This window comes from Myotis brandtii, unplaced genomic scaffold (genome assembly GCF_000412655.1).
Source record: "Myotis brandtii unplaced genomic scaffold, ASM41265v1 scaffold1120, whole genome shotgun sequence".
Taxonomy (NCBI): domain Eukaryota; kingdom Metazoa; phylum Chordata; class Mammalia; order Chiroptera; family Vespertilionidae; genus Myotis; species Myotis brandtii.
The window spans coordinates 869,915-895,547 of NW_005353839.1; the positions used below are offsets into that span (position 1 = coordinate 869,915).

The following is a 25,633-nucleotide window of genomic DNA, read 5'->3' on the forward strand; positions in this document are numbered from 1 at the left end:
AATAGCTATGGAAGCATTTGTGTCTCTGCATCCATGTGTGTCACTTTATCCTTATATGCCAGTATCTTTAGGTTGTGTCCCCTTCTACTCTGAGGCTCTCTTCCTTTTGCTGGCAGGACATGGAACGAAGGCACCAGGAGAAACTGAAGTTGCAAGCTGAGATTAAGCGCATCAACGATGAGAGCCAGAGACAGAAAGCAGAGCTGCAGGCTCAGGAGAAGCTGGCAGACCAGATGGTGATGGAGTTCACCAAGAAGAAGATGGTAGGGACCTGCTTTCTGACACTTAGGACTTGTGTCCAGGAATGGAAGGTCTGTCATGGGGAGAGGCAGGCCTGAGAACTGAGGGAACTCGAATGTAAGGCAGCCCTGTCTTCTTCTAAAAGTTAAGTCCTAAGTTCAAGGGCTTGGCTTCTTTTTCTCTTCATCTCGTCCAGTCCACTTGTTCATTAATGGAGAATAGCCTGGAAAAAAAACACACCCAAATTAGGGAGTTATTATCATTGTTAACACCTTTGATTAGAAGTTGGGATGAGGGTCAGGTGCAGTCAGGAAAGAAAATTAAAACTATTGGTGAAATTAAAGTTTCCGGTGGATTCCTCATGATCTGGATATTTATATTCCCATTAATCATGAGTCAGCTTTCCATAAATTTCTTGTGAAAACTCCTATATTGGGCATCCTGTATTGGGTGCTGGACTAGAAAATAGTCTTCCCCATCCCTCACTGTAGAACCCATAGAACAGAAGGCAACACCTGCAATGGTTACTGGGAGATGAAAGTTAGGAATGTGCAGGCTCATTCTAGGGCAAAATGGGGTAATGGAATGATTGGCTCTGTGAGGAATGGTGGGCAAAAGAAAGCTTTTAAGCACCATTTTAATGGAGCGAACATGAATTTATGTGAAAAGAAAGGGAAGGACTCAAGGTGGCAGAAAATGTATTAAATTCTAAGTGTGTTGGTCCTGTCTCTTCTCTGGTTTTGAGGTTCCATGATGACAGAGGGCACATCACACTTCTCTGTAGTAGTGAGTTTTAATGACGGACAAGGGGAGGAGGTGGTTATAATTTGAAAAGGCATAGGTGATATACCTACATACTCCAAATGCAAAGCACAGGAAGGAAGCTTAACAAGGCCTGTTAGCTTTGGCTTTCTTGTTGGATGCAGGGATATGCAGGGAACAGAGAATGCATGATGAGGGGCATAGATGGTTCCTGCATAATAGCGATCACACAACTGCTATTTGTTGAGAGCTTAGTCTGTGCTCAGGCTCTGTGCCCAGTGCTTCACAAGGGTTGTCTCATTTAATCATTACAACCTCCTCGTGAACCTAGTCACTGATTCAAAATGTCCTGGATGCTTCAATGTGTGTCCAGTGTCAGACTAGGCTGAACACACCTAGACCAATAGAACTCAGCGGCTACTTCCTTGAATAGGTGAAGGTGGAGTCGGAGTTGGTGAACAGATCTGTTGGCTGCAGCAGAGCATCGGTGGTGGCCGTAGTAAGAAATGAGGTGATGAGTGACAGGGAGCTGAGAGCAGTTGTTGGGGATGCCTGGGACCTTGAGCAGAGCTAGGAGCATGGAGCAATGAGAATCACCATAGAGTTCTGGGCAGGAGTGGAATGTGCCTGGCCTTCATACATGGAGAGAACATAGACGGGAGGAGCTGCAAGAGGAGGATGACTGACAAAGGGATCAGACACCCGGGCATACGCACAGCCCACTGTCAGTGTCCAAGTGTATCACAAGCCCTTCCCTGACCTCAGTGGTCTTTGTTCTTGCAGCCAGTGCTGCCTTGTTAGAGCTAATTGGCTATGAAAGCCTCCAGAGTTCTCTGCCCTGCCATCTAGAGCAAAGGGGGAACAGAGAGACCAGCTTGGCATACTACGGCCAGTGTGCACAGCCCGCAAGCAGGCAGTCATTGTGCTGCACAGAAGTCTGGGTAGACAGAATGAGAGCTAAGGAAAGTTCTTTATGGGAAGATCACATTTCCACCCAACCTGAGCCATTAGTCTATGACTGCCCTGGAATGGTGGTTGGGAAACTGGATTTAGTAAGCTTTTAGGAATATATCTGTTCTTTCAGAGGAGTAGCAAAGGGAGCGAATTGTGATGGTTCAGTCCTTAGGTATCTGCTAACCGCTGTGGGATTGCCCAAAGCATGTTGGCCGTTTGCCCAGGGACTAATGAGATAACCTCCACCCGCTAAACTTTACAAGACAGGCAGGGAGCCACTGCTGTTACTTTGAGAAACTTGGCCCAGTGGCCTTGTAACTTGGAAGCTGTGAAGTTGGAAGGAGCATGAAGGCTGTGCTCAGGAAACCTGCATTCAAAGCCTGTTTGGTTGCTGACTAGCCGTATGCAGTCTTGGGCAGGACCCTTAATCTCTATGAACATCAGTTTCTCCATCTACAATATCGATCTCATGAGATACGAGGACCCTCTGGGCTAACACAGGAGAAAGTGTTTTACAAATTTGCTAATTGGTTTCATGTCCTTGCATTGCTAGTCATTTCGCTGTACAGGGAGGAGTCAGGTGATGGGGAGATACGGGACAGACTGGTGCGGGGGCTCCGTTTCCTTCTGCAAGGCTGGGGCAATGGGAGATACCCTACAAAGCCTTTCTTGTTGGCAGGCTCGAGAAGCAGAGTTTGAGGCTGAGCAGGAGAGAATCAGGAGGGAGAAAGAGAAGGAGATTGCCCGCATGAGGGTCATGCAAGAAAAGGCCCAGGATTACCTGGCAGAACAGGTACCTGTTTAGTTTCTACTTCCTCCCAACTCTTCCATTCCCTTACCTCTTCCTGTGGCAGCCTATCAGATGGCCTGGAGGGTGGAGATTTAGAAGGAATTATCGAGACCCCTGTCATCGAAAAGAGAAGGGCCGGCCTGCTTCTAGTGTCTAAGGCAGCAAGGCATTATGGGCTTAAGGTCCAAGAGAAAGTTTTTGACTGTTTTATAAAGAAATTTCAAGTTTAACTAATCATTGAAATGTGTTCCCAGAGGAAACCATAACATCTCCATTATTAGCAGTTTTTAAAATTAGAAGCAGTTGCAGGACTGCCTGGAGGTGTCTGAGGTCCAGGAAAAGCATTGGGATGAGTGAGGTGGAAGGACAAGATGATCCCTCAGGGTACCTTCTGACCTGAAAGTACTTTTACTTTTAAATATATTTTTACTGATTTCAGAGAGAGGGAGGGAGGGAGAGAGAGAGAGATGGAAGCATCAATGATGAGAATCATTGATCAGCTGCCTCCTGCATGCCCCATACTGAGGATGGAGCCTGCAACCTGGGCATGTGCCCTGACCAGGAATCAAAACCATGACCTTCCAGTCCATGGGTCGAGGCTTAACCACTGAGCCACACCGGCCGGCTGCCCTGAACGTTCTATGACAGGATTGCATTTATTCTTTCCTAGAATAACCTTGCTACTAGAGAAATTCATGCAGCTTCTCAAAGCAGCTGTGTTAGTGTCAGTCTTCATCTCCCTGCTGCAGTTTCATCCACTGAGAATCATTGATCAATTCCCAAAACTTCTCAGGCTGTGTCGGAGTCTGTGAAGGGGTGTCTTCCCCAGGCACCTGGTCCCTGGGAGATTGTTTTGCACCCTCACTGGTCTCCCTGCCCTCTCCTTTCCCAGGATACCTTGCGGGCAAAGCGCAACCAGGAGGTTGCAGACAGAGAGTGGCGCAGAAAGGAAAAGGAAAATGCGCAGAAGAAGATGGAAACAGAGGCCAAACTGCGGAAAACTCGGCTGGAGCAGGTGGCGTTCAAGGAGCACACCCTGGCAGTTCAGGTGCAACGGGACCGGGATGAATTCGACAGGATCCTTCGGTAGGAGGGGTGGAAAGTTCGCTCTTTCCTTGCACTGTGGCAGGGATGCCCACAGACAGATACACATCCACCTTGCCCGGGTGGGTGGGGTCATTCTAACCAGATGGATGATTGAAATATTTCAGACACTTGAGCCAAGAATTTTATTTTATTTAAATATTTTAAAATTGATTTCAGAAAGGAAAGGAGAGGGAGAGAGAGAAACATCAATGACGAGAGAGGATCATTGATTGGCTGCTTCCTGCAAGCCCCCCACCAGGGGTTGAGCCCTCAACCCAGACTAGGAATCAAACTGTGACCTCCTGGTTCATAGGCCGAGGCTCAACCACTGAGCCACGCCGGCCGGGCGAGCCAAGAATTTTATGATTAGAGAATTGGAAACCTGGAAGTGTTGAAGGAATTGGGGATTATTGGGATTATGTATCTGGGAGTGTTGAAGGTGTAAGAAAAGGTATGAATCTTGTCCCTTCTGCCATCCCCGCCCCCCTCCATGTCCCCCTGCCAGTTAGGGATGAAATTGCAGCAGGGAGGTGAGGAGAGATGAGGAAAACTTCAAACACTAACGGTTGTGAGTCGTTGGAGCAGGGCTTTAAGGGAGGTCTTTGCCCTTCATTTGACAGATATGTACTAAGCACATGAATTCAAGGCTCTGTGCTGGGCGCTATGGGAAATGTTAGGGGCGAATAAAACATTGTTCCTGCCCATGCACGTAGGAAGGATGTGAGAGACTCGTTGAGATGGGCCTCACCTATACTTATCCATGTCTCCTGCCTCCCCAGCTCTTTATCCTTTTTTGTTTTCTCTGATGGACCAGTGATAACTGTGGCACATAAATGAAAGCTAAGCGTTCACGTCTCTCAGGATCCCTGCCTCAAAGCGGTCAGCGGTCCTAGCTGCTCTGGTTTCTATCAGGCAGATCTGCCCCTGGACGTGGCCCCTGGGGTTCTCCAGCTCTAACCCTTCTGGTCTAACTGGGAATGACTCCATTTTTGCTCTATGAGATCGTGAGATGATAAGATCAGAACATTTCCAAAGGAAACAAAGCAAACAAGATTTTAATTGGGGCGGCAACGATACCAATTACTGAAATTATGCTCAGATGAGTAGAGAGCGAGTGGCACAGCCCGACTTTCTTGGTCTACGCGCTCTAGGTTCCTGTTTTTTTTAAAAAAATATATGTTTTTATTGATTTCAGAGAGGAAGGGAGAGGGAGAGAGAGATAGAAACATCAATGATGAGAGGGAATCATTGATCAGCTGCCTCCTGCACGCCCCCTACTGGGGATCGAGCCCACAACCTGGGCATGTGCCTTTTACTGGAATTGAACTCGGGACCCTTCAGTCCACAGGCCGACGCTCTATCCACTGAGCCAAACCAGCCAGGGCTGGGTTCTTGTTCTTGGTACAGCCTGTTAGTTGCTGCTGGACCAGGCTCGGAGCCTTGGCCAGAGATAGAACAGGTCCATAGGAATCTCCGTCCTCGGCAGAGCCAGGCTCCTGGTCGTTTATTGGACCGTGGGCCCCCAGCCTGTCCCTACTGGCTGTGACCCCTTTGGCTCTGCAGCCTCCCTGCCCTCAGTGTTGTGCCACGGTCTCTGGGTACCTGGTAAAGAAGGCAGCATCCTTACTGCCCCCAGAGATTCTGCCCCTGGGCTCCAGTCTCCTCTCAGCGGTGTGCCCTCCCCAGCCGCTGTGCCCTGGGACAGCTGTGTGCCTTTAGCGGGCACTAAACATTAATGGAAAGAAATGAAAGTTCCGCTTCTGTCACTGACCCATTTGTTTGTTCTTTGCTTTGTTCTTCTGAAGCATACATAGTAGTCAGTTTTCAAAAAATATATATTTTTTATTGATTTCAGAGAGGGAGGGAAAGGGAGATAGAAACGTCAATGATGAGAGAGAATCATTGATCAGTTGCCTCCTGCACGCCCCCTAATGGGGATAGAGCCTGCAACCTGGATATGTGCCCTGACCCTGACTGGGAATTGAACTGTGACCTTCTAGTTCAGGGGTCCTCAAACTTTTTAAACGGGGCCAGTTCACTGTCCCTCAGACCGTTGGAGGGCTGGACTATAGTTAAAAAAAAAAAACAACTATGAACAAATTCCTATGCACACTGCACATATCTTATTTTGAAGTAAAAAAACAAGACGGGAACAAATACAATATTTGTATTTGCATGTGGCCCGCGGGCCGTAGTTTGAGGACCCCTGTTCTAGTTCATAGGTCAACGCTCAGCCGGCGAGCCAGCCACACTGGCTGGGTTTTAGTAGTCAGTTTTTAAGGCTAGACCAACCCTTTGGAAACTTCCATTTTACCCGTTGTCCCAGGCTGGTATCTAGATCTAGTGTCTCCAGGGCCAGGTGACCACCGTGGTGGGTGTCTTCCAGCGCTAGGAGCATCCCTGCCATAGCCACCACCTCCTATTTCCAAAGCAGGGCCTCCTAGGAGATGGCTAGGGGGAAGTGAGTAAGTGAAGCGGTGCTTTGGTACCTTCGTTGGGGTGTGAGTGACCCCAGGAGAGGGCTGGAGCGTGGGTCCCTGAAGCACATCCCCTGGAGGCCCCGGCCCGGGAGGCGCCCCCTAATGGGGGGCAGCTCAGCCCAGCCCATGCCACACCCCGTGTCCCCCCCAGGGCTCAGAGGGAGCAGATTGAGAAGGAGAGGCTGGCGGAGGAGAAGAGGGCGGCGGAGCGCATGCAGCACGCCCAGGAGCTGCGGCGCCAGGTGCGCGAGAACCAGCAGAAGCTGGTGCAGGACCGCATCGCCGCCTTCGAGGAGGGCCGGCGCCTCAAGGAGGAGGCCCAGCGGCGCAGCGAGCGCATCAATGACGTCAAGAAGAAGAAGATCGAAGAGCTGAGGTACCCTTCCCCGCTCCTCTTCCGGGCCCCAGAGCGGCGGAAGGGCCGGGCAGCTGGGATTCCGGGACCGCAGGGCACGAGAGAGGCGCCCAGGGATGTTGCCGTCTGCACCAGGCTGCAGCAGAATATAGGGGCCCGGGTCCTCCCGGCTCCCTGGCACCTACTGGGCAGGATGCTGGGGCTTTGACAGGAACATGTTTGGGGGATGAATCCTGGGAGTGGGGTTGGGGGGGTGCAGGGTCCCAGGTCTGTAACCCCACCCAAAGCGCACCCACTCCCCGCTGCCTCCTCTCTGGCGCCCCTCCTCTTACACCCTCCCCGTGTCCCCCTCAGGGCCACCGGCCTCCCCGAGAAGTACTGCATCGAAGCTGAGCGCAAAGCCAACATCCTGCCCACCACCTCTGTGAGCTGAGGGTGCCTCCAGCTACTCTGGGTGCCTCCAGGGGGAGGTTCCGCCCAGGCCCTGGGTGTCCGTGACTGCCGCTAACCTAGACGTTTAGTAGTTACAGATTAAATCTATTCTACTCTAAGCAGCAGCTCCGTGTCCTCTGTGGGCATGTGGCTACTCCAGGGGACTGCACGTGCAGCAAATTAGGTTCCAGGAGACCCAGGTGTGTGTGGCCACGCTCAGGGGCCAGATGCAGGGATGCTCTCCACACTGTCCTGCTCAGCCCGGCGGTCCCTTGGTTCTGGCATCTCCTGGCCTTTTGGTGAGCCTCTGGGATGCTGCCATCATGTCAGCTTTCAGCGCAGTCTAGCCTCTGCCTCCAGTGCAGGCCCAGCCCCGGGCATTCCAGGGGCAAGGCGAGGAGCTGGAGATGCGCTCAGGGAGGGGCTGGCCAGGCTGGGTGGATGGGGAGGAAGCGCTCGGCCATTCGAAACAGAGCTCTTCTGGGCTTACGCCTATGACTCAGACCACATCTGTGAAGGGGGTGGTGTCTGAACTCGGACTCACCCACCTGTCTCAGCCCTGCCCTGCCACAGCCTTTCAACAGACACTGCCGTCCCTCAGCAGGACACACCCAGGGTCCCTGCTCACCCTGTGGCCCAGTCCCCTCACCCAAACACAGCTGCCCCGTCACTCAGTGGCTGGGCAATGCTTAGTCCACCTCACTCTGATGAGTGGCGCTCCCTGAAGCCACTGCTGCCTGTGCTAATACTCTAGCCCAGTGGTCGGCAAACTCATTAGTCAACAGAGCCAAATATCAACAGTACAACGATTGAAATTTCTTTTGAGAGCCACATTGTTTAAACTTAAACTATATAGGTAGGTACATTGTTATTAACCTACCTATATAGTTTAAGTACTGTTGATATTTGCCGCCTCCCTCGCGCTGCATATCCCGTGGCCCGACCGACTGACACCCCCCACTTCTTCTAACGCCACTTCTTCAAAATAGACTCGCCCAGGCCGAAAACCGACTTCTGCGCTGGGCCACGAAGTTTCAATCGCACTGTACGTGCGCGCCCGCATGTGGTATTTTGTGGAAGAGCCACACTCAAGGGGCCAAAGAGCCGCATGTGGCTCGTGAGCCGTGGTTTGCCGACCACTGCTCTATCCATTCATTCGCTCATTCCACACTTCCCGGGTCCCAAGGACGTGCTAGGGACGGCCCAGGCACTCAGTGAGCTCAGCAGACCTAGCTCCACCCTCACAGAAACTTCTCCTTGTTCCTGTCTGTTCTTGATTTGTCCCCCCCCCCCCCCCCCCCCCCCCCCCAGCTGCTCCCAACAGATTTCTTGTACCTTTAGAATAGTCCTAGCCTTTTTGGGGAAGACCCCGATTATCTGGCTCCCACGGGGCTGAGGTGCTAGCTTCCGGGAGTGGCGCCTTGCCCCATTTGTGCACACCTTGGGGGAAAGTGCTTCCACCCAGCTCCCATCCCGAATGGCGCCCCTCCCCTCTGCCCTTGTGTTTCATGTCTCAAATCCAGAGCCCAGTCTTGTCTCCCTCTGTGGGGCCTGCACTAGAGGAGGCGGAGACAGCTACCGGCAGAAGGCAGTTGTGTTTACAACGTACAACGCCAGGTTATAAGGGCCTCGGGCAAGAGTCCTCTTTTCATAGGACCCAGGGAGAGCCGGCAAGCTGCTTCCTGTGCTTCCTCTTCCTCTGAGGCTGCAGCGTCCCCGGGCGCCTTCCCCACCTTTCTCACCCGGGAAGACTGTCGCCTTGCCCAGCAAGGGGGGCAGGCTCACCTGCTGCTTGGGGAAGAGGCCTTTCACCTTCCCTGCTCAGTACCCCTAAGTGCATGCCCCCTCCCTAAGGAAGCTGCTATCTTCTTCCCCAGGGGTCTTGGAAAGTGTGGTACCCAGCCTGGGGTGGGAGAGAGGACCTGGCAATGCCACTGCGGATTGTGGCCCCTCCTGCGTCTGGCTTACTTGCCTACGTTCTCTCTGAGCGTCACCTATTGTACGGTTAGTACCCGCAGAGACCAAGGAGTGAGCCTCTACCCGTTCCAGGGGACCCTCTTGCCAGGAAAGCCAGACATGGCCTTGGGTGCCTGGAGTTTGCTCTGCTCCTCACATAAGCCATCCATCTCAGGGCTGGGAGGGATGGGCTCCTTGGAGTACAGGGCAAGGAGAAAAAGAGGGTGCATGCGCACTGCTAACTTCTGAGCCCATGGAGAAAAAAAGAAAAAGAGCCAAGTTCATAGGTTGAAAGCAAGGCTAGCATTTCACCGGAACTGCTGCTGCTGGTGAAAATGCAGGTCTGCAGGGCCTGGCAGATCCCAAGGGCTGATAGTGAGACTGTCTCCACATGGCTTGGACGCGGCAGGGGTTACATGAATCAAGGTCTGGCTTCAGATGGAGGCGTGTAGTCATCTCTGAGCAGGTGAACTGGTTTGGGAGAGAAGCTCAGAGTCCAGCCCTCAGGGTTTCTCCCCGTCAAGGAATTCTTGGAATTGACTCGTGGTGTGACAGAGAGGTTCAGTTTCTTCCCTCTGGATTCCCGAGACGCTCTGCACGGGCTTCCTTGGGCTTCAGGACTGGCCCGACTTATTACAACCTTGTTCCTAAAAGTAGGACATTCCCAACAGCTGGGCCAGCAGCTGGCATCTGAGGCCAGCCGGCCACATCGGGGCATCTTTTATAAACTCTCCACTGCCCTCACTCATGAATGGCAGTGGGAATAATTACAGGGTAAAGATCCCTGCTGTTAACTGGGGGCTGGTGGGGTCAGGCGTGGTACTGTTAGCAGAGCCAACAGGGGACTGTGTGAGCCCAACTCGCAGAGGGGAGGGGTGAGACCCTGAGACAAAGAAGAGAGAAAATTGGAATTTGTTGAAGACGGTGGACCTGCCAGCTCAGGAACAACTAGCCTCAGTCTCGTTGCTGGAGGTTGGAAGCTGTAGTCCTAATTCTCAGGGGACTAAATGAGCTCTGCGTGCCCCTCCAAGCCACTGAATCAGTCAGGGGTGTCTGGGAAATTGAAAAGGGAAGAGCGGTGCTGGGGAAAGGTAAGGATGAGTAGGGAGCGCTGTTGGGTGCATTCCCTTGGTTGATATAAAGGTGTGAGAAGCTTGCAGGGAAAATAAAGTGTTTACACTCCTGACTTTATTGTATGGATCCCCGATTGCTTCTCAGCTCCCTTTCTTCTGCCTCCCCTCCTGACAATTCCTGTCCTTGCAATGTCAGCCTGGGATGGTATGGCCTGGAAAATCCAGTGGCTGGGCTCCGCCATGAAGCACTGAATCAGGTCTTCATGCAATGACCGCCTGATCACAGGTCCTCCAGCTCCTGGCTGGACTGCATGTCCCACCTGCCTGCATGTGCCTGTTGCCTGTGTCATGCTCTGCTGTGACTTGGAGGCTGTCTCAGAGCCTTCGCACCTGCCGAAGCAGCAGCTCCAGTTGGTCATGACTCAGTAGTCTGCCCTGGTGGCCCAGCCAGGCTGTCCCTGACTCAGGAGGGGGCTGGGATGTCCTCCAGCTCCTCTGAAAGCCTCAGCATCCACATCTGTGACTTGGGTCCAGGCATTCATTGGTCTCAGTAAAAGCACTTTGATTAGGCCAGGATGAAAGGGGTTCAGAGAGTTCAAAGCCAGACAGGGCTTTTGGGGTGAAGAAGCGTGGCAGCTGTTTAGGTGACAGTGGAGGGAAGACGCTGGAGTCTCAGACAAGAAGTCTGAGAGTGGAGCCCATAGAGTTCCTCACTCAAATCCATCCTGATTGGTCCTTCTCCAGAGCAGGAGCCTGGGGGAGAGATGGGGGAGGGGAGGGTTCATCCAGACCAGAGGTCTCGCCCTTAGCCTAGGCTGCTGTCAAGGTGACCTGCCCCCCATTCTCTCTCCCTTCCATACTCTGAGATCTATACTGGCAAGTCACACCAACATTACCTGGAAGAAGGTCATTTCCAACATCACAGAAATGTCGAGTCCCAGAAAAGGTTGTTATTCTTTATTTGACTGGCTTTCAATAGCTTAGACCAGTGGTTCTCAACCTTCCTAATGCCGCGACCCTTTAATACAGTTCCTCATGTTGTGGTGACCCCTAATTTCATTGTTACAAATTGAACATAATTAAAGCATAGTGATTAATCACAAAACATAGAGTTCCTCACTCACATCCATCCTGATTGGTCCTTCTCCAGAGCAGGAGCCTGGGGGAGAGATGGGGGAGGGGAGGGTTCATCCAGACCAGAGGTCTCGGCCTTAGCCTAGGCTGCTGTCAAGGTGACCTGCCCCCCATTCTCTCTCCCTTCCATACTCTGAGATCTATACTGGCAAATCACACCAACATTACCTGGAAGAAGGTCATTCCCAACATCACAGAAATCTCGATTCCCAAAAAGGCTAAGTTATTCTTGATTTGACTGGCTTTCAATAGCTTAGACCAGTGGTTCTCAACCTTCCTAATGCCGCGACCCTTTAATACAGTTCCTCATGTTGTGGTGACCCCTAATTTCATTGTTACAAATTGAACATAATTAAAGCATAGTGATTAATCACAAAAACAATATGTAATTATATATGTGTTTTCCGATGGTCTTAGGCGACCCCTGTGAAAGGGTCGTTCGACCCCAAAGGGGTCGCGACCCACAGGTTGAGAACCTCTGGCTTAGACCTTCCCTCTGTTTTAGCTCCCACTCTCCCAGCTGGAATGTTCTGGCAGTGCAAGCTCTGCATTCCTCCTCGCATTCTCCATGTCCTCTTGGGAGAGGGGTCACCATTATCTCAATGCCCTTTGATGACTTGGAGGCTGGGACAGGAACAAGGTTGAGGTTTTGGGTGGCTTCCTTAGAAGACCCCTTCTCTTAGAAATACAAGTCAAGAGGGTGGGAGTGAGTCGGGGGAGGAGAAACTGCCCAGAGCTGAGGAGCTTTCCCACAGCCCCAGGGGAAACCTGTTTGTCCCTGAGCTAATGGGTGTGAGCACCAGATCATAGAATCTCGAGGCTGGAAAGGACCTCAAGGACCCACTGCTGCTTGAATCGCCCTTGTAATCTCTAAATCAAACCATCGGTCGGAGAGTCTGAGCTTGTTTGCACTTCCTGAGAGTCATAAAACAACCCAAACCATCTCAGATGAGCCCCGGTGCTCAGAAAGTTCTTAATACTGAGTCAGTATATGTCTCCCTGTGCATCCCCAGTGCGTTGGGACCACACTAAACAAATTCAGGATTTTTTTTACATGATGCCCCTTCCGATATCTCCTGTCCCAGCTCCTATACAGCCTGACTCCGTGTCCAAAGTTCTGGAAACCCATGGCTTTTCTGAGTCCTTTTTTTTTTTTTGCGGGGGGGTGGGGGTGAGTGGGTTGTTAGAGGGAGGAAGACAGGGAAAGCCAGGAACCTTCCACTTTATCCACTGGCTGGGCATGTAGCTCTCCTGCCCTGGCGATGTGTGGTGCTCTGAGCCCTGCCCCCGCTGGCACCACCTTCCCCACACTCCTTCCCCTTTCCTAGTCAGTGTCCAGGCAACAGGAAACAAACATGGAGAGCGGAGGGAGGGCTGGTCAGGACAGGCTTAGTAGGCACACACCCAGCTTAGCTGTCGCCTGCCGGGAAAGCAAGGCAGGCCTGGGCTTCTGGGGACTGAGGGAACCACAGTTCCCCTCTGCGGATATCTATTGGGGGAAACCAGACTACAGAATCAAAGGCAAACTTTATTTCTACACATTCAAGGGTCAGAGTCCCAGTGGGCATATGGATTAGTCCATCCAAGCAAGGTGCCTCTCTCTCTCTCTCTCTCTCTCTCTCTCTCTCTCTCTCTCTCTCTCTCTCTCCAGACCTGGCTCTGATCCCAGCGAGGTCTCTGGTGGATTGGGCAGAAGGTCCCCAGCGACTCAGTCCTCAAGGATCTTCCATCCTCAGTCCAAATACAACCACCAAGGGCTGTCTCTCTTGACGTACTCTCTTCTCTGAGGTCTCTGGCAGGGTCCGAGTTTAGTTTCCAAGGACCCAAGTACTCTTCCAGCCATCTCTCTCCACTCTCAGTCCTCCCGCACATCATCAGATATGTTCCAGACAGCCTTTCCACCAGGCCCGGGCCTTGCTGTGGTCACCATAGCTCATCATGTTGGGACAAGGGGTTGGCACCCCCACCCTTGTCTGTCTCCCTCAGCAGACTGGATGCTCTAGGACAGACGCTGCGTTCCATTAATCGCTGCTCCCGGAGCCTAGGGTAAGGCCCAGCCCATTTGCTGAGCAGATGAAGGTTCGGCAGTATATGGTTGATCCTGGTGAGGTGGAAATCTTTTATCTTTAGGGTCTCTTAATTCTTCCTCAGGTCTGTCATCAGGAATTCACATACTCCTCACAAGCGAATTCTTCTTTCCTCCACGATTCCCTTGATAACAGTTCAGTTCATAGCATCTAATCAGCCACCCTTTATCACAGTGTTGACAGCCACTCCTTTCAGTAATGGGGCCCATTGCAGTGCTATTCACTGTTTTATTTTTATTTTTAGTGCAATAAAGAGTTTATTTCAGACTGTTTGCTCTTACGAGTCTGGGCCAGCTCCAGGATATCACTCAATGGGGGAGACGTGGGCATATCCAACAGGCTCCCTCCTGGCATCCCCCGCTCTGGGGTGGACCAGCAGGAACTGCCGAGGCTTGGGAAGCCTGAGTAGGGGCTCAGGGACTCCCAAGGTCACATGTGTCCAAAACTCTTGCCTACTGGTCCTCATCTGGACTTCAGTCCCTAACCCTAACCCAAATTCTGAAACAGAACCCCACACGTGACTTTTATTTCTAACTAGTTCTAACCCGTCTTCAACTGAACCTGACATTCTCCCATCATACCACCCATACCACCTCTAAGCCCCCCACTTTTCTCATCCAACATGGCCTCAACTGGTAGTTCTCCAACCCCAACCCTTGGGGGAAAGGGCAGCCTCTGGAGCGGCTCCCTGGCTTCTCTGTGACTGTGTCCACAAGGTGCCTTGTCTGCTCTCTGACGCTTAGCATGTTGTCCATCCTGAACCGCTCATGACTCCTGCCCCCAGACCTTTCCTCAGCGGCCTTCTCTGCATGGCCATTCCCTGTGACTGTGTCCACAAGGTGCCTTGTCTGCTCTCTCTGATGCTTAGCATGTTGTCCATCCTGAACAGCTCATGACTCCTGCCCACAGACCTTTCCTCAGCGGCCTTCTCTGCATGGCCATTCCAGGATTCTGCTGTCACTCCTTGGGGTTGTGGGGTGAGCCTGGTCTACATGAGGACTCAGGAGAGGTGCAAGGGAGCCTGCTGACTGTGTGTGTGTGTGTGAGTGTGTGTCCGTGCCCGTGCTTTAGAAAGGATCAAATTACCCTGCCTGGTTTGGCTCAGTGGATAGTGTTGGCCTGTGGACTGAAGGGTCCTGGGCTCGATTCAGGTCAAAAGTACATGCCTGGGTTGTGGGTTCAATACTCAGCGTGGGGCGTGCAGGAGGCAGCTGATCAATGATTCTCTCTCATCATTGGTGTTTCTATCTCTCTCTCCCTCCCCCTTCCTCTCTGAAATCAATGAAAATATATGTGGAAAAGAAAAAAAAAAGGGTCAAATTGCAGAGGGAGGGGAGGGGGGCTGGAAAGGTGATGGGAACTTGAGCCTGAGCTCAGGGGGTCTGGGAGAGGAGTTGGAGGGACAGTCTGGGCAGGTGGGGGCGGGGCCTACAGGGTTTTGTGCCAAATTGCTGTGAAGGGCACTTTGGAGGAAGAGTAGGTGGACCAAGCCTTCCTCCTGTCCTTCCCCCAGATGTTCTGCGGTCAGGCTGTGCCTCATTTCAGGAACAGTCTCTGGGCTTCTCTGGGTCCTTGACCGGCCTCTTCCCTTCTCCTCTGTCTCTGTTCATTGCTTTCTAAGTCTCTGTCCTTGAGTTTCTGTTTCTGTCTTAGAATAGAAGCAAATACAACCCAAACCGTGGGGTATGCAAAAAAGAGGGGCCATTCTCCTCTGGACCTCTCTAAATTTCTCAGGGAAAAGCAAGGGACCCTTTTTGGAAATTTGTGTGTTGGGCCCGAGGTCACAGCCTGGCCTTCTGCCTCCTGTCTTTCTCTTAGGACCCTAGATGAGTCATTGGGTGCCACCTGTGTTCCTCTGCTTCTTAGTAATCACTGTCTCTCCTGGGGGCACAGAGGGAACCCCAGTAGTCTCCAGATTCTGTTCAGACCTTTATGGGACCTGAAAAGGAAGTGGTGGGGAAATAGGATTTTGGGTGGAGACCAGGTTGGGGAAAAGGAGAGAGAGGACTTGGGGTAGGGGTCCTCCAGGAGCAGGCCCTCTTCCTCTACTGAAGATGAAGCTCAGAGAGAAACTTGGGCTGTGGGATGGTTCCAGAGGGAGGGGGCCATGGGCTAGACCAGTGGTCGGCAAATTCATTAGTCAACAGAGCCCAATATCAACAGTACAACGATTGAAATTTCTTTTGAGAGCCAAATTTTTTAAACGTAAACGATATAGGTAGGTACATTGTTATTAACTTAATTAGGGTACTCCTAAGGCTTAGGAAGAGCCACACTCAAGGGGCCAAAGAGCCTCATGTGGCTCAAGAGCCGCAGTTTGCTGACCACGGGGCTAGACCTAAACTAAACTGATACCCAGTGCCCTCACTTCACCACTCCCCCCTCCCCCCGCCCCCAGCCAAGCAGGGCTCAGGGCACAAGGCAGGAAGGCTGACAGCTGCTTTTATGGGCCCCAAATTGCAAGGAGGTGGCAATTACCCGCAGTGGGTCAGAGGAGAGCAAAAATGTGCCTTGCCCTTTGAGGCTTGGAGCGGCCCCTGCATGATACCCTCAAAAGTGCCTGTTCTCCTAGGAGCACCCCAGCCCTCAGTCTTCCCCAACTCCTGTCTCTTAGACTCCAAAACCAGGACACCCCCCAGTAAACCTACTTCTGATAGACTCCATCTGCTGGTTCAATGTGGCGTGAGAGCCCCCCTCATTGAAAATGGCTTCCTGTATCCCCTCCCCAGATGACTGCTGGGAGCTTTATAGGTGGTGAGCTGAGGTCGCGGAGCAGGACTTCAGAGGTTACATTTGTCATTGGATTAAGTTGCTTCATACCCATCAGATGGGCTCATGTGTATTTGCAACTCTCCCCCAAATCTCAGGTCCCCAGTCAACATGTGCCATCGGCATTCTCCCAGAGCACAGGGATAAACATTCTAGCCAAACTTGGCTTTAGCAGGTGGAGGCTGAGGTCTTTCTGTGTCATAAATAAAACCTAATGCATCCTCCTGCCCATATAACTTTAACCCATGTTCTAACCCTAACCACAGTCTATTCTAATTCAAATTCAAAACTCAGTTCTAACCCAGCTGTAATCCCAATTCTACATCAGTCTCCACCCACCCTTTGATTGCATTTCAAGCATAGCTGTAAATGAAACAAAAACCCTATTCTGTATCATGGCATGGATCCCAGCCATCAACCCTAGCCTCCGCTCTGGCTGTTATGCTAACCCTAATCTCAACCTTAATTACCATCTCAACCTCAAATCTGACCTCAGCCTCATAATTCCAATTAACCCCAACCTTCACCCCAACCTTCATCCAACCTTCATTCCAACTCTAACATTAGCTGAAATCAGAACCCAATTAAACTCCAAACCTGCACTTCAGTTTAATGGAATGACAGTCTTACTCCTTTCTTTTCAGTCTCCCTCTTCCCGGTCCCACCTGCTCTCCCCTCTCCCCATCACTGACCTTCCATGCGTTGTCTCCAGGGGTCAGTCTAATAACCCATGGGGCCGCCAAGCCCCTTCTTGGACCACTCTGGATCGAGAACCGTGATGCCTGGGTGCCCCCCCCACCCAACCCTGATCAGGCCCCAGCACAGCCGTGGGCAAACTACGGCCCGCGGGCCGAACCACTGTGGCCCTCGAGTCAAAAAGTTTGCCCACCCCTGCCCCAGCAGCATCAACTGGGCTGAATCTTCATGTGTCTCCAGGCCTCTGTTCCACATTTTTAAAGTGGGCTAATGATCCCTGCTTTGCAGAGTGTGCAGGGCAATCCTATAAACCTCAAAATAAATAAGGAAATGAGGATATTCATTGTGCACATCTGGTGGGTCTCAGAGCACCCTGTTATTGTTGGGGGTGTGGGTGGAGGGGTTTGGGCACAGCAACGTGTGAGGTCCTTGTGCTTCCTTATTATTCCGTCTCATTTTTCCTGGAGGGGTCGGCCCTGGCAGTACACCTGTCTCATCACTCTCCCCATGACTCTTCTCCCCTCCTTCTTGTGCCCTGGAAGGGATGGGGGTGGGCTGTTGAATGGGGCCACTCATGACCTGACCCACCTCTCCTGATGCCCATGGGAGGCCCAAGGCCTGTTCTGGGACCCCCCTGGACCAACCAGCAAGGGTTGCCCCTCCACTTCCTCAGCCCACCAGGACCCTCCCATCCAGCTCTAACTTGCCCACCTTGTTGTCTCAGTCACCCTGATGAGCAGGCCAGGTTATGAGGGTCCTTGGTCTCCCTCCCTGTGCACAGAAGCAAGAACACCAAACAGTCCCCCAAAGAAGTGCACACGGGGTTTAGCCCTCCTCAGTAGAGACGTGGCACATGCCGGTGAGGGTACACACACAGGCACACCCCTTCCCTGGCCCTCTTGGTGCTGTTCTCCCCAGCATCCCCTCCACTAACCCATTCACTCGCTGGGCTCCCTCCACACACCCTGGCCCTTCTCCCCTCGGGCCTCACCGAACTGGTTTTAGTTTAGTGGGAGTTTGGGCTGGATCCCTATAACACCCCCAGCTCCTAGGGATCCCCTACATTCGAAGATGACCTTGCATCAGGTATTGTTTGGGGGCACAGAGGGGGCAGCCAGGGGAAGATCCTGACCCCAAACTCACCTCTTCCCTCTCTCATTGAGCTCAGTAGGGCTGACTTTCTTGGAGGGGCCAGAGGCCTCAGGTGGGAGGCGGACTGGACATCCCTGGGTCCCTTTCATCTGCCTGGGCCTTCCCTCCAGCCCTAGTGGCCCCTTCCCTGGTGCCCTTCCCCACAGACCCCTTCAGAGGATCAGGGATAGGAAGGGGCAGGATTTGGAAAGTGTGTCAGACCCCTATGCCCTGAGGTCAGTGCTAATCCTTCAAGCCCGGACACCCTCCTCCCCAAGCCTGGCTTCTCCTTCCTCTTCCATTGTCCCCTGGGGAAGAAGGTAACAAACCCGAGTGGTGAGGGGAGCTCCACGGATGCCATAAAACGGGGTGACTATTGCCACTGAGGATGGGGCCAGGAGGAAGTGGAAGTTTAACAGGTGCCTAATTACAAGTCCCACTGGCAGCCCTGCCCCACTCTCTGGATAGGGAAGAGCTTGGGTGATGGCTGGGTAATGCCTGGGTAGGCCACTCTGTCACCCTGATAATTAGGGTTTTGGGGACTCCTCCCCAAGGCGGGGACCTGGCCCCCTCCCTCCCATAGAAATAACTCTGGCTGCTCCCCAGCCGGGCCCTCAGTGCACCTTCCTACCACCCCGGGGCAGTGTCTGGGCCCTCATCCCCCCCTCCCTCCACCCATCCCTACACACGCACTACCACCGGCCCCACTGCCGCCGGCCCAGGGATACCCAGCCCAGGCGGAGGAGACACCGAGCCTCGAGACATGGGAGTTCGAGGAGCCTTCCACCTTCTGCTCATGTGCCTGAGCCCAGGTATGGGGCTGGGCAGCAGGCAGAGATGCCCGCACGCTAGATGGCAGAGAAAGGGGCACGGAAGGGCGTGTGGAGGAGCCTGGCAGTTTCTGGGATGTCCTGGCAGGGAGTGGCCCACCCTTGCCCTGCTGCCACCAGGTTTGGATCTTGCCAAGGGCCTCTCCCCTGGAGAGCCGCAGGCCCGGAGTTTGGGGCAGAGGTCTGGATGACCCCTCACGGTGGGGCTCACACATGCACGCACCTGCTGTGACTGAGTACAGGGAGTGGGGTGGATGGGCAGGTGAGCAGCAAAGCTGGGTGGGGGCTGAGGAGGAGCCTGGGAAGGAGCCTTTTCACCAGTGTGTGTGTGTATCCAGCAGGAGGGCCCCCACCCCAGGCCAGAGCCAGGGCAGGGAGCTGCCTGCAGAGGGCAGAGCCTCAGCGAATGTGGCCTGAGTGACTGCTCCCAGCACTGCCAGCTACAGCCCTGACCGGAGGCCTCCACTCCGGGCCTTGTGTTGTGAGAGTTTCGGGGTAGTGCTCCCCTCCAGGAGGGGCTGGAGGAGGGTGCGGACAGCAACTCCACTGGGGGTCCTGTTGAGGACAGGGCTCAGGTCGGATGTCCTGGCTCCCTGCCCAGGTTGGGGCAAGTCTCAGCACGGGCCACTCTGTGTGGGCGCTGCTGGAAATGGCTCGGAGACCCACCCCAGGGTCTGGGCTGGGGGCGAGGGAGTGTGGGAGAAGGAGCTTATGAAGGGGGAAGGATTTTCAGCCTGTGTGTGTGTGTGTGTGTGTGTGTGTGTGTGTGTGTGATGAGTTTCTGGTAAAGCGTCTACAACTCCCCCTGTTTGGTGAGAGCGAGGCTGGTGGAGCCTGTGCAGGAAGCTCTGGCTGTGCTGTGGGAACCTGGGGCATCTCCGTGTGGGTGGCACGTGTCCTGGGTGTGTGCTGCGTGTATTTATGCACCGATATCCTCTGGTGGGGGCCTCCTTTTCTCCCCTCCCTCCCCTCTCCTTCCTCACCTCCAGAGGGAGGGTTAGGAGCTCTGGAAGCAGCTTGGAAATTCACAAAGGATTTCAAGTTGAGAATAGACACTACTGTTGAGGTGACATCCACAGAGGGTGTGCAGCCCCTGGGGATGAGTAGCCACCACTGCCCTCTTCCTTGTAGCCCGCTGCGATTTCCTCCCCTCTCCCCGAATCTCCCTGCCCAGGGCTCTCTTCCTCTCTGGCTTTCTTCCCTCTCTCCTGCCTCTCTCTTCTCTCCTACTCCTCCAGTGTCACAGCAAGAGAAACCAGGGTGAGACACCAGGAAGAACTTCCCCAGGAGAGTAAAGGCGAGCAGAAAGGTCGGAGCCCTTAGGAAGAGATTGAGGAAGCTCTGAGGGAGACGAACGGCTAGGGTGAGGCTCCCTGGCCTGGGACAAAGGAAGACACGGAGCCGGAGCCTAGTGCGGGGCGCAGGCACTCTTCCAGCTTGGCCCTCCTTCCAGGCCCCTTCCCTGAATACTTACCCTCCCGTGGGCTGGCCCCCAGGTGCAAGGAAGAGTCCTCTCTTTGTGGGTAGCTTCCAGGAGCCCTGAGGGCGGAGGCTCTGCTCTCTGCGGAGTTCTGGCTCATCCCTGGCTTGCCTGGTGCCGCCCCAGGACCTGGGAGATGGCATCTGGATCCTTATCTCAGAAATGAGCTGACGTTCTCCTTCTGGGGCTGGAGGAGGCATCACCAGGTCCCGTTAGAGGCCCAGCAGGGAGCCTGGCCGCTCTGGGTGCCCCTGGAGCCTAGTGGGGTTAGAGCGGGGCTGATGGTCTAGCCAGGGTTCTGAGGGGCAAGTTCAGGAATGCCTGAGCTGTTGGGTGTCGCAAGAGTGCGTGCTGGCTCTTTAGAACTGGGTAAGCTTCTGCAGGTAGGCTTGGTCTTGAATGAGCACACGGGGACTATGCCATGTGCAGTGGGCGTGTCTTCTGGATTAATCTGGACCTGTGTCAGTGTGCAGATGTGTCTCTATATGAACCTGATAGTATTCATGTGTAGGAAGGTGGGACCCCATAAGTGCGTTCCTGCATTTAGAAGGCTTTCAGAGTGTGTCTATGTGTTTGGCTGCGACAGTGTAATTGTGTGTCTGCGATGCTTTCTAGCTGTGAGGTGGGTCTCAGGAGAGAGCCAGAGGAGGGCAGAGCAGAGTGAGTAGCTGAGGCTAGGGGCTGAGACTCCAAAGGACTTGTTGCCTCTCCACAAAGAATGAAGGGGGCTGATCCAGGCTGGGCCCAGGGACCTGGGGAGCAAGGGGCGCAGGAGATTGGGAGGCAGAGCCTACTTGCCCTACCTGCCGAGGTTGGGGCCCCGGGCACACCCCCTTCTATTCCTCTCTGGGTCCAGCTGGTTGGGGCGAGCGCTTGCCTGGGGCTTCAGAATAAAAAGGGGAGGAGCTCCGTACTGGGTTTCCAGACCCCAGGTCCCCACCCAGGCGGACTCAGTGGGGCAGGCTGGCAGCAGTGGGAGGGGACCCGAGTGAGTGAGCCTAGGGGGGCAGCTGTACCTGAGCCTCACAATCACGAGAGGGAAGGACACACAGTCCACGCTGCTACACGTCATTACACCAGGCTCACTATCCTACAGATGCATGTGGCCTCAATGCCAGGCACACGCCATTATTCACTGTCACACACGAATTCAGCTCAGTCATGGCCACCCACTGTCATGCACAGGCATGCACCATCACTCAGAGCACTGACACAACCAGGCACCTGCTGTCACGCACAGGCACACGGCCCCAGACGTGCACCGTCATACGCAAGACACACACACGGACATTTCCAGTCTTCCACTCCTTGGGCTGGGAAGAGGTGATACTATCCAATCCTCCTGCCTCCAGGTAGGAGCACTTCATGTGGCCCAGACGGAGGCAGCTTTTAACCAGACCAGGCTCCTCTATCAGAGCATTTTACAGCTCTGTGTGCTCCATGTGCACACTGTACACACACACACACACACACACACACACACACACACACACAATCAATATATATAAAAGGCTAGTATGCTAAGTGTCCGACTGTCTGACCAGTCGTTATGATGCGCACTGACCACCAGGGGGCAGATGCTTAATGCAGGAGCTGCCAAGCTGCAGTGACTTGGCAGTGGTGGTTCTTGGGTGACGCACCCCAAAACCAGAGAGGACAGAGCCCGATTCCTCATGGGGCTGCGTGATTCCACCTTCGGCCGTGAGTTATGTTGTTGCTGGGGCACTGTCGGCCCTGAATCTGGTTTACTGCTCACTTGTGTTTGTGTTCCACATCCTGTATGACAGCAACTCTGCAGAGTGCCCTCTCGCATTCCTGGACTCCTCAGGGGATGTCAGAGAGCTTGTTTCTGCCTGATCCCTGCAGGCCAGGCCGAGGGACCCCATCTGCTAGAGGGACCCTGCTCATTCTGCCACGGTGTCCCCCAAGTGCAGCCAGCTGGGGAGGGACCGTGAAAGGTTGGCGCCAGGGCGTGTCCGGCCCTTCTCACCCAGTCCCGCCCCGCCAGCCACCTTCTAATTAATTTCCTTTCAATGTGCACGAATCCATGCACTGGGTCACTAGTGTAAATATAAAAGCAGACAACCTACCTGGTCATGGCATGAGTATCCTTACAGTACACATAAGCAGCTATAAATACTCATAAGCACACATGTACACTTGTATCATACTCTTACATGCATACACAATCATGCACACATACAAGCATATCTAACAGCTACATATACAGTATATACAAACAGGATTCAGATGCAGTCCTACACATCATAGAATATGATGCATACACATGTGTGCACAGGCCTGCATATACTGCTTCATACACACACAGAGACACACATTCGGAGCAGCCCCTCCTTCCTGTGGAACCCCCACTGAGCCTGGGTTGCTGCTGATAGAATGGGGGAGGGAGAGGCTGAAGCCGACCACCCAAGTTCTGGTTCAGTTCCCCTCACCCAACCCGTTCTCCTCTTCTACTAGCACTGCTGTCTGCTGTGCGGATCAACGGGGATGGCCAGGAGATCCTGTACCTGGCAGAAGGTGACAATGTAAGACTGGGCTGCCCCTACATCCTGGACCCTGAGGATTATGGTCCCAGTGGGCTGGACATCGAGTGGATGCAGGTCAATTCAGAACCTTCACATCGGGAGAACGTGGTGAGTTCTGGGCACATGGTTCCCCTTACCCTACACTCCATGGTCTACCTGATGTGCAGCCAACACTCTGAGGAGAGAGGAGGGCAGATAATCAAACCAAGACCTTGAACTTCCCCCATGGCCTCTTGTGGAATGGGGCAACAGGGATGAGAGCTCTGCAACCACTCCAAAGGCGTGGTGCCTGCCTTCAAAAGTTCCCATGCCCTGGCCAGGTGGCTCAGTTGGTTGGTGCATCGTCCTGTATACCAAAGGGTTGTGGACTTGATTCCTGCTCAGGGCACATACCTAGGTTGTGGGTTCCATCCCCAGTCGGGGCATGTACAGGAGGCAATGGATCAATATTTCTCTCTCACATCAATGTTTCTCTCTCTCTCTCCCTTCCTCTCTTTCTAAAATCAATAAACATATCCTTAGGTGAGAAAAAAAAGTTCCCAACTCGCCCTTATGCGTCCAAAGTACTTGCTCTTTACTTGGTCCAACCCATTTTGTAAGGGGTCAGGGGACCAGGCATCATCATTCCCACTTTTCAGCTGAGTAAAGTGAGTCTCAGAAAAGCTGAGTGACTTGCCCACCTGGCCCTCCTTGGCCCTGCCTGTCTCACCACCCTGTTTTCTTCTCTTCCTCGCAGTTCCTTAGTTACCAGGACAAGAGAATCAACCATGGCAACCTCCCCCACCTGCAGCAGAGGGTCCGCTTTGCAGCCTCAGACCCCAGCCAGTACGATGCCTCCATCAACCTCATGAACCTGCAAGTCTCAGACACAGCCACCTATGAGTGCCGGGTGAAGAAGACCACGATGGCTACCCGGAAGGTCATCGTCACCGTCCAAGGTATGGCCGGTCTCCTCTGGGTTCCTCTTCCCTAGACTTCAGAGCCAAGGCTAGTATGGCCACTCTGAGCCCAACTGTGCCTCTTGGCTGAGCCTGGCTCACAATGGCCTGCTTTCCTGCAGCTCGGCCCGCAGTGCCCCTGTGCTGGTCTGAGGGCCACATGGCGTATGGCAACGATGTGGTGCTGAAGTGCTTTGCCAATGGGGGCACCCCGCCTCTCTCCTACAATTGGGCCAAGATCAGTGGGCACACCCACCCCTACCGGGCAGGATCCTATCACTCGCAGCACAGTTTCCAGTCTGAGCTGTCCTATCAGGAGTCCTTCCACAGCTCCATCAATCAAGGTGAGGGGGACCGGGAAGAGGTGGGCGGGAGGAGTGGAAGATCAGGACTCTGGGACCCGCTGGAGCCTCCCTGAGCCATCAGTGGCACCAAGTCCAACCTAGAACCTCGTGGGAGATGCCTCCTCTGAGCCTGTTTCAGAAGTTACTATTGAGAGAAGAGGAGGCAAAGGGGTGGGGAAGCTTCAGTCCAAAGCAGTGTGGTTAATTTGGAAAGAACACAGTCTGAGATAGACAGCTGAGCTGGGCTTGAGTGCTGGCTGGACCGCTGACTACAAGAATCAGGCAAGTGGCTTAACCTCTCTGTGCCTTGGTTCATCCTGTATGAAAAGGGAGTAAGAACATCTTTCTTCCTGGGGCCTGTGAGGATTGAATGGGGCGAAGTGTGCAAAGCTGCCAGCATACAGAGAAACTCACTAGTACCCAAAATCCAACCAAGACCATCAGAGTTGGAGGGAGCCTTAGAATTCCTCTGCTGTAACCCCAGCTCCAAGGAGGAGGCCGAGGCTCAGAGAAGGGGCATGTTTCTCTAAGGCCACAGAGTGAATTAGTGATGTCTCGGTCCTGTTGCTGGTGGAAGGGTTCTTTTTTTAATTTAAATATATTTTTATTGATTTCAGAGAGGAAGAGAGAGGGAGAGAGGGATAGAAACATTAATGATGAAGAGAATCTTTGATTGGCTGCCTTCTGCACGCCCCCTACTGGGGATCAAGCCCGCAACCTGGGCATGTGGAATCCAACCCCGGACCCTTCAGTCCGCAAGCTCCATCCACCGAGCCAAACCAGCCAGGGTGGAGGGGTTCTTCCTAACTCCTCTGTTTCAGCAGGGGGAGGATAACTCACCTGGGGTGTGGAGTGGACCTGAGGGTGTGTGCCCATACTGTCCCTCCTTCCACCCCACAGGCTGGGGCGAGGCTCTCAGACACCAGGCCCCTCCGCCTCACTATAGCTCTGCGGTAACTTCAGTTTCAGGTGTGTTTAACGGCGATCTGGTGTTGAAGGACATCTCCCATGAGGACAATGGGCTGTACCAGTGCACGGTGGCCAACCACGTGGGCTACAGTGTGTGTGTGGTGGAGATGAGGGTCTCAGGTAGGTGCCCTGGCCTTGGGGGCCCTGTAGCTGGACTGGAGGAACCTGGGCTGGAGCCTGAGCTGGCTCTGCCTGCCCATTGCATCCTGTGTAGGTCTCTGCCTAGGGCAGGTGGGAAGCCCTGGGAGAAATATGCAAACATAAGGGGTTACCTTGCATCCCCCACCCCATCTTCCTCACGGAGTGTCCCAGGGCCCTGAGCCCCTCTCCCACGGAGCTCTGCCCTGGGAGAGCCTGACCGGCCTCTCCTTCTTTCTCTCCACAGACTCCCGGCGTGCAGGCGTGATCGTGGGCGCAGTGCTGGGCTCTCTGCTCCTGTTGGGGTGTCTGCTGCTGGCCATCTGGGCGCTCACCTGCTGCTGCTGTGGGGGAGCTGGCGGGGCCCGCGGGGCCTTCGGCTATGGCAACGGCAGCAGGGTCGGCGGAGGGGCCTGCGGAGACCTGTCCAATGAGATCAGGTA

The 25,633-nt window shown here is 53.7% G+C and overlaps 2 protein-coding genes across 2 annotated transcripts in view; both read left to right on the plus strand.

The window, feature by feature from the left end:
- Nucleotides 1-7,218, plus strand: part of CFAP45 (cilia and flagella associated protein 45) — a 27,177-nt gene extending 19,959 nt beyond the window's left edge. Inside the window, exons 8-12 of the mRNA XM_005857774.2 lie at nucleotides 117-263; nucleotides 2,636-2,749; nucleotides 3,639-3,832; nucleotides 6,464-6,688; nucleotides 7,022-7,218. Of these exons, the coding sequence (XP_005857836.1) occupies nucleotides 117-263; nucleotides 2,636-2,749; nucleotides 3,639-3,832; nucleotides 6,464-6,688; nucleotides 7,022-7,100 (759 nt within the window). The 3' untranslated portion in view covers nucleotides 7,101-7,218. The remainder of the gene's footprint in view (nucleotides 1-116; nucleotides 264-2,635; nucleotides 2,750-3,638; nucleotides 3,833-6,463; nucleotides 6,689-7,021) is intronic.
- An 11,490-nt stretch (nucleotides 7,219-18,708) lies between these two features.
- Nucleotides 18,709-25,633, plus strand: part of VSIG8 (V-set and immunoglobulin domain containing 8) — a 7,183-nt gene continuing 258 nt past the window's right edge. The window contains exons 1-7 of the mRNA XM_014547613.1: nucleotides 18,709-18,757; nucleotides 18,896-18,956; nucleotides 22,675-22,909; nucleotides 23,538-23,739; nucleotides 23,862-24,083; nucleotides 25,047-25,172; nucleotides 25,438-25,630. Of these exons, the coding sequence (XP_014403099.1) occupies nucleotides 18,709-18,757; nucleotides 18,896-18,956; nucleotides 22,675-22,909; nucleotides 23,538-23,739; nucleotides 23,862-24,083; nucleotides 25,047-25,172; nucleotides 25,438-25,630 (1,088 nt within the window). The remainder of the gene's footprint in view (nucleotides 18,758-18,895; nucleotides 18,957-22,674; nucleotides 22,910-23,537; nucleotides 23,740-23,861; nucleotides 24,084-25,046; nucleotides 25,173-25,437; nucleotides 25,631-25,633) is intronic.